Here is an 8,465-nt window from a genome sequence, read left to right on the forward strand (position 1 = left end):
GATTCAAGAAAGGGTTTTCAGAGAAGTATGCTGATAGGTCAGGCGTTATGTACTGGGGGTTCGATATCGATAAGTCCATGTGGTGGGTAAAACGAAAGTCCGAGACCACTGAGTATTATAAGAAAATGAAGGATTTTGGATCATGGATGAAGGTGGATCTTATAGAGACCACATCAATGCTCCATTTCACAATCCCAACAATAACAAGAGGGCTATCAACTTTTGGAATTTCTTGAGGAAACAAGTTGATAAGGGATTCTCGAACATGTCAAGAGCTGAGTCATTCTTGAATAAGGCTAAGGGAGTTAGAGATCCAAAGACCGGAATGACGATGGTCAATGTGATGTGGCCCTCAAGCAACAAAGCAACTTACATTCCTCTATCTACTTCTATTCCAGAGGGGTTACTTGATGAAATGAAGTTCTGGACGTACGACAATGAAACTGCTACAGTTGTCATTCGTCTACGAAAGGAAAAGTTTCGGTATGTCGATCCACGTGATTTACTAAAATTCCATGAATGAGACATCAAGACTCTAAGCAACTTTCAGATTGTGGCTGAACCACTGTTTGAGCCTGCCGCTAAAGAGTATACAAAGATGGTGGAAACGATTATCTGAACGGGCTTGTGGTTTGGAGGATATAGAGAAGTAGATGCTAAAATTCTTGAGCATGATTGAAGATGAAGATACAAACCAAAGGGGAGATTGTTGGGCGTATATTAGTTTGGTTTGTACTTTAGTTTTGGGCTTGTTTATCCTATGTTTTGGGCTTATATGTAAACCGAAATCCTAGTGATCTCGGTGGGCTTTGGGCTTTTGTTAGGCTAGGGTGTAGTACCTATATATAGACACATTGTATCTAGGTTTTGGTTGGCCGTTCATGGCGATTGTTGAACGGGTTGTTTGTGTAACAAAGTGCTTAAGCACCAGACGTAATATACATGTGTTTTGAAGCATTCCTCGTGTGTTCTTTACGCGTTTAACTATTTTTCATTGAATCATCTCTTGTTAATTTCCGCTTAACAATAAGATCGTTGATATCACATTGAAAGATCCGTTCCAAGGACTTTTAATTTCCATAAATAATTTGCATTCACATAATTTCTTGCTAATAAAATAATTCAAAATTATATTAAATTACATTCAGCATACTCCAATCTACTATACTATTAATAATATATGTATTTCTTAATAAGTTTGAGTTTTTCTTTTCAAAGTTTCATGGTAGTTATTTTTTATTTTGTTTCGGTTCAATTTTGTTTTTTTGAGTTTCGTTTTAGATAGGTTTTAGTTTTACTTTACTCAGTTTTTCGTTTTGGTTTTTACAGTTTTAGTTTTTGGTTAAGTTTCAGATTATCGGTTTTAGTTTTTCGGTTTTTCTTTGGTTTTAGTTTTTTTCTTCAGTGTAGTTTCGTTTCAATTTATATTTAGTTTGTTTGGTGTTTGATTTGCTTTGGCTTGGGTCAAAATGAATCAATATAAAAAGGTATCAATTTCAAATTGGTTTCAACGTGTCTTTTTAAAATCGTATCTATTTTGTTCGGGTCATAACGGGTCAATTTTAGAAGATATCGTTTTGGTTCGTGTTAAAATGGGCCACTCTCAAAACGTAACAATTTGATTATGGTCAAAACATGTCAATTTAAAAAGGTTTCGATTTGGTTATGTTCTTAAATGCGCTTGGATGTGCTTCAGTTTATTAGGGTGCAAGACTTTTCACATGAAATTTAAAAACCATTTCGTAGTCAATTAGTCACTACATTTGTTAGATTGGTGTATGAATGTTTATGTCATCAATTGTTTTCCCAGTTCATGAAGAAAAGAAGTCCGAATCATTCTTAGATGCTTATTGGGAATCTTTCCTGGAAGCTTATTTTCTGATTTGCTTTCTTTCAAGACTAATGTTAGTGAAAAAAGTTTTGTTAACTATGAATTTTAAAACTGGTTTTGAATTATTTTGTTTTCTAATTTTGCAAACGTTTTTAGATGATTGTTTTATTTAAATAATGGTTTTTTGTGTGTATTATATAATATCATATTGAATTATGTTATTGACATTTAAATTTTTAAAATTATAGAACATAATAACAGAAGACTCATGATTAAGAATAATACAATTTCTAATGGTACTTTATTCATACTTTAGTTTCATAATTTTTATAACAAAATAATTATTTAAATTAATCTTTTAGGCATTCAAATAATGAAGACTATCTCAAAAACAAATCGTTATATAAGGAAATTGTTATTGGATGCTAAAGAGGAAAATTAAGTCAATCCATTACCATAATACTATACCATATGAGAAGGAAACATATTTTGGATCTAATAGAGTTGATCGTATTTCTATATCCAATGTTGCGTCATCATCAAATTCTACCAGTACAAACATAGTTAACACCACTTCTAAAGAAATTCGTATGAGTAGAAGAATGAAGATCAATATTAAACGAACATGTGCTCGTCCTAACTATGAGAATAAAAATTACATAAGGTACGTAAAATTACAGACAAGTAGAAGAATGAAGATCAATATTAAAGGTACGTAAAATTACATAATTTCTGTATAGATATATTAATGTTTTTAAATTTGATTCAAAATATTTATTAGCATTATTATTTATTTATTATAGATTATTTAGATCGTCAAGACCAGACAGTTGTATGTGAAATACGTCAAGCAAAACTATGGGCTGATGAGGCTAAAAGAGGTCAAAGAAGAAAATCAAGAGTAAGCTTAATTTATGTTGTCATTATGGTGTTGTGGAGTTACCACCATCAACAAATTTAAACCCGCAGTACGAACAACTGTTTAAATCTAATGATGCTAGAACCAAATTGTTTCTTAAAAACAATCGTCGTTATAACTTGATGTTTTCATTTACATCAATGGGAGACAAGATTGACTCGTTGGAAGTTCTCATAGCTATACATATATGATACGAAAAATGAAACAGAAAACAGAGAATATGTTTTCAGGTAAATACATATTTTATTTTCTATTTATTTAAGAAAGAAAAACTAATTATTACACTTATAATTATTTTAGTGATAACAAAGATAATATATATCAGACGAAGAATGGAAATGGATACGGAGATTATTAATTGGTTGAAAGAGATGCTTGATCGCCAATATGTGCTAGTGAAAACTTATAGAGTGACAAGAGATGTTTGTAATGAACAACCTGGTATAGAAATGAAGTTACGTCTAATAAATAATAGGGAGAAAGATGGAAGAACATATAATCTCCCAACAAATTCAGAAGTTGCAGCGTTAATTGTGGGAGATATTGAAGAATCTTATGAACCACATGATATTATTGTGACCAAGATAGGTGGAAACTTAAAAATATATTAGGGAGTTACACCCTTCATACGTGCCTCTACAGTATCCGCTGATACTTATTAAGGGTGACGATGGTTACGAAATTAACATCAAACATAGAGGTGTTGAAGATGATGATGGTAACAAACGTCCATACAATACAATGAGGGAGTGGTTTGCGTTTCTAATTCAAGATAGAGTTGATTAGTTCTCAATTCCATTAAACGCAAGAAAGTTATTACAAAAGCTATTGGTTGATGGTTATACAATGATTGAATGTGAAAGATTGTGCTTTATAAGAAGCAAACAAAAAGAACCAAGATCATTGTCATATGAGAACTTAAAATCTCTAAAAGAAAAAGGTTGTTCAGATGTTTCAAAGGTTGGAAAACATACCACATTACCCTCTTCATTTACAGGAGGTGCTTGGTATATGATGCAAAACTACTTGGATGCTATGACACTTTTCAAATGGTACGAATATCCAGATTTCTTTATGACAATCACTTGCAATCAAAAATGGCCAGAGATCCAAAGATTCCTTGGAGACACCACAATAAATGCAGATGATAGACCTGATATTTTATGCAGATTTCTTAAAATAAAGCTTGATTCTTTAATTAAAGATTTGAAGGATAGTCATATTATTGAAACACTTCAAGCAAGTATATGTTTACTATCTATTAATTACCAAAAAACAATTTTATGCACATATTAATTTTATGAACATATCCTACACCGTTATTTGAATTTTTGCAGTCGTTTACACAGTGGAGTTTCAAAAGCGTGGATTACCCCACGCGTATATTTGTTTGTTCACACAAAAATAAGATAAACTCGCAAACGTAGAACAAGTTGATCCTTATGTCACTGCTGAGATACCTGATAAAGTAAAAGATCCATAACTATATAGTCTTGTGTCTGAGTTCATGATGCACGACCCTTGTGCATATTATAACATACCTTGCTCATGTTATATATAACAAATGTTCAAAAGGTTTTCCAAAGAATTTCCAGGATAAACTTCTGTAGACACAAATGGCTTCCCATTATATAGAAGACGTAAAAATGGAAATTGTTTTTCAAAAGTCAGATGTTAAACTTTATAACAGAAGTATTGTACTCTACAACAAAACACTTTTGAAAAGATATCAGTGTAACATTAATGTAGAATGGTGTAATCAAGAATCATCTATCAAATTCCTTTTTAAGTACATAAACAAAGGTCTTGATCGTGCTACTATGTATTTTGCTAATTGCGGGGAATAGTTCTATGACTGTCGATATATATCGGCATGTGAGGCTTCATGGAGTATTATTTCATATGATGTCCATTATAGGGTACCCGTGGTTATGAGACTACCTTTCCATCTACCAGGTAAGCATCAGGTCGTTTATGGTTCTGAAGACAATATTAAAAATTTGATAGAAAAAACTAATAATGTTGCATCTTCAATGTTCGAATTACGGATGAAATGTAACAAAAACAATGAAGAAGCCCGACAAACAAGGTATGCAAAATTCCCTACAAAATTCGTCTGGCATCTAAGTCCACGTGGTTGGCAACGAAGGAAACCAGGTTTTGTATCGATAGAATACATGCAGTTTCCTATGCTCTAGGAGAAGCGTATTTCTTAAGAGTGCTTATAAATAGAGTTAAAGGCCCGAGAAGTTTTCTAGAAGTTCATACTGTTAATGGTCAAATATACAATACTTTTAGAGACACATGTTATGCTCTTGGTTTGCTTTATGATGACGCTGAATATATCAAAGGAATTGAAGAGGCAAGTGTTGCTGATTCGGGTGAGTACCTACGATCATTGTTTTCTACAATGTTGACAATTGATAGTCTCTCGAGACCCGAGCAAGTATGGAACAGTACATGGAAGCTCCTCTCGGAAGACATAATCTATAAACAATGAAAAATTTTAAAATCTCCAGGTATGTCTTTCATTAGTATTATTATTAAGTATAAACAATTAATAGAATATAAAAGATTATAATTGCTTAAATATTTAGATTTAAATTTGACTGAAGATCAAATAAAGAATCTTACTTTGACTGAAATCCATAAAATTCTACAACAAAACAATAACAATTTAAGTTGATATGAGACAATGCCTTTTCCTGATGAAGAATCTGTGTCTATTGCCAGTATAGACTAATTCTGGATGACCAGTCGTACAATCAAGAAATTGAATGAAATGAATTCTAGAAGCTTTTGGGAACAATTACCTCTAAACAAAAAGAAATCTTTGATATAATAACAAAAGAGATTCACAATGGTTTAGGAGGGGTGTTTTTTGTTTACGGCTATGGTGGAACGGGGAAAACATATTTATGGAAGACATTCACTTCAGCAATACGGTCATAAGGTAATATTGTTTTGAATGTTGCATCAAGCGAGATTGCATCTTTACTGCTATCAGGTGGAAGAACCGCTCACTTAAGATTTCATATTCCCATTAACCTAAATAAAAATTCTTCTTGCATAATAGAACATGGTTCTGATGAAGACGAGCTATTACTAAAAAACAAAACTAATAATTTGGGATGAAGTTCCAATGACACACAAACATGCTTTACAGGCTCCAGAGAGATCCTGTAAAGATGTGTTACAATCTAATTTATTATTCGGAGGAAATGTCGCGGTCTTTGGAGGCGATTTTAGACAAATTCTAGAAGTCGTTCAGAAAGGAAGCATGAAACAAATAGTAAAAGCATCTCTATGTTCTTCATACTTTTGGCATCAATGTCGTATTCTTAGATTAACAACAAACCTAAGATTAACAATTGGTCAACAATCTGCTGACATCGAGGAAACAAAAAAATTGCACAATGGTTACTAGATATCGGAGAAGGCAAAGTTGGTGGTCATAATGATGGAAAAGCTAAGATAGAGATTCTAGATGATTTGCTTATAAAAAAATGTGATGATCCTATTTCAAGCGTAATTCAGTTTGTCTATCCAAAAATTTTGAATAACATTGAAGATACTAATTACTTCCAAAAGATGGTGTTACTTGCACCAACAAATGAGATCGTAAATGAATTAAACTATTTTCTAATTGAAAGCTTTCCTGGAGAACCTGTTGAATACTTAAGCTCAGATTCTGTATCAAAGTCTGATTATATAGATGGTAATGTAGATCCAACTCTATACTTTACCGAGCTATTAAATGGATTAAAAATACTAGGACTACCAAACCATCAGCTTATACTAAAAGTGGAAGTGCTAGTTATGCTTCTAAGAAATATTGATCAAAAGAAAGGGTTATGTAATGACACTAGGCTTCAGGTTATTTCATTGTGTGCACATTTGATTGAAGTTAAAATTCTTATGGAATTAATGCTAGTGAAAGAATATCTATTCCTAGAATCACTTTAACACCATCCGAAAAGAACATAGAATTCAAATTTACAAGACGACAATATCCTTTATCAGTTTGCTTTGCTATCACAATTAACAAAAGGCAAGTAAAGTCATTAAGCAAGGTTGGTTTATATCTAAAGAATGATGTCTTCTCTCATGGACAACTAAATGTTACGTTATCAAGAGTTACGAGCAAAGAAGGTTTTAAGATTCTTATTCTAGAAAAACATGGAGAACAAACTAATAAGACAACTAATGATGTCTTCAAAGAGACATTTTCTTACCTAAACTACATTTAAATTGGTTCTATTATTATATATATGTTCATGTACTAATAATGATACTACTTTCTTTATGTCGTTTTTTACCATGATAGCTCATGTTTACAATTTGATGTACACTTTGACAAGCTTTGTAAGGCTCGGTTCCGGTGCCCTACTTTGGCATTGGATTTACTCATAAACAGATTCTATTTATCAGAGTTAATTAAAACTTTCATGAAATAATGATAAAAGTCAACCATTCATTACAAACATTCATAACTTGTCTTTTAAACATAACATAAAATATAAAACATCATGACAAATCTTCAGATGCCAGCTTCCTCAGTTCCTGCCATGTGACTCCCTCAAGCTAGCTGCTTCAGTCTGTTTACCTGCGTGCATACTAAAATTTAGCCACGCTAAGTGAGTTCTAGTTAATCAGGAAACATACAATACCTTCACATACTTACTCATTCGTATCCGAAGATACATACTACTTATCTGTTTATCTTACTTTTATATATACATAAGTATATACCTTCTTTATTTCTTTCATTCTTTACTTCTCTCATTCGTTTATATTTTAATACTTACTTTACTTACCTACACGTTTTAAAGAGCATTACGTCCTACTTCCTTGTGTATTATTAAGGCCTGCTTCCCTTTTCTGCCGCGGATATTATTAGGGTCTGGTTCCCTTCTTCCTCGAGTATTATTAGGGCCCGGTTCCCTTCTTTATCGAGTATTATTAGGGCTCGGTTCCCTTCTTCCTCGAGTATTGTTAGGGCTCGGTTCCCTTTCTTCCATATAAACACACCATACCTTTCAATATATTCATAATTATAACTTTCATACACACTCTTGATCTTTTCTATAGCATAAATACATCATTCATACATCATATATCAAACATTCACATATCATACACTTACCAATTAAGGTAAGTGTATTAACTAGTCACATTGAGTATGCACACAACCCCGAAAACATAACAAGGAAATGGGGCTAGAAACTCACCTGGATCCGGTTACGTTCGGAGCCAACAGTAATCCCTATATTTAATTGTGCACGACTAACTGTTATATATATATATATATATATATTTGTTAAGTAACCGCATAATTAATTAAGTTGGTATTTCAGTTAACCAACATACTTACTAAGTTAAGCTCGTTCGTAAGTTTATTCTGAAGGGCTAGCTTTGTTTTAAATTAAGATATGGGCTTAGTAAACTCGTGGGCTTAGTTAGATTAGGCCCAACAGTCAATAATGGCATCCGGGCCCAACTGGGATCTAGGCCCAAAGTCAAAACAGAAAACTGAGTAGCCAAGAACTCAAAGGCAGAGAAATCAACAGAGAATTCGGAAGAGAACTTGGCAGAGAACTCGGCAGAGAATTCAACAGAGAACTCGGCAGAGAACTCAACAGGGAACTCACATTTGATGATTTTAATTTATTTTTCTTTCTTTCCTTTCTTTCTTTTCTTTCTTTTCTTTTTCTT

General features: G+C 32.7%; 1 protein-coding gene across 1 annotated transcript; it reads left to right on the forward strand.

The window, feature by feature from the left end:
- The first annotated feature begins 4,817 nt into the window (after positions 1–4,817).
- On the forward strand, positions 4,818–6,716 carry LOC143592798 (uncharacterized). Its single transcript, XM_077072620.1, has 3 exons — positions 4,818–4,839; positions 4,949–5,131; positions 6,178–6,716. Exons 1-3 carry the CDS (start codon positions 4,818–4,820, stop codon positions 6,714–6,716), a joined length of 744 nt encoding a protein of 247 aa, XP_076928735.1.
- Positions 6,717–8,465: the final 1,749 nt, after the last annotated feature.

The sequence above is a fragment of the Bidens hawaiensis genome, unplaced genomic scaffold, assembly GCF_021521415.1.
Source record: "Bidens hawaiensis isolate Kalapana, Puna unplaced genomic scaffold, B.hawaiensis_p1.1 tig00041242_1, whole genome shotgun sequence".
NCBI lineage: Eukaryota > Viridiplantae > Streptophyta > Magnoliopsida > Asterales > Asteraceae > Bidens > Bidens hawaiensis.

What these genes read in the sequence shown, in the direction of transcription:
- LOC143592798 (XM_077072620.1), top strand. Translation starts at nt 4,818, where the DNA reads ATGAAGAAGCCCGACAAACAAG. An exon ending in GAAGAAGCCCGACAAACAAG is followed by an intron (nt 4,840 to 4,948) that starts GTATGCAAAATT and finishes CCTATGCTCTAG; the next exon opens with GAGAAGCGTATTTCTTAAGA. An exon ending in GGCAAGTGTTGCTGATTCGG is followed by an intron (nt 5,132 to 6,177) that starts GTGAGTACCTAC and finishes AATGGTTACTAG; the next exon opens with ATATCGGAGAAGGCAAAGTT.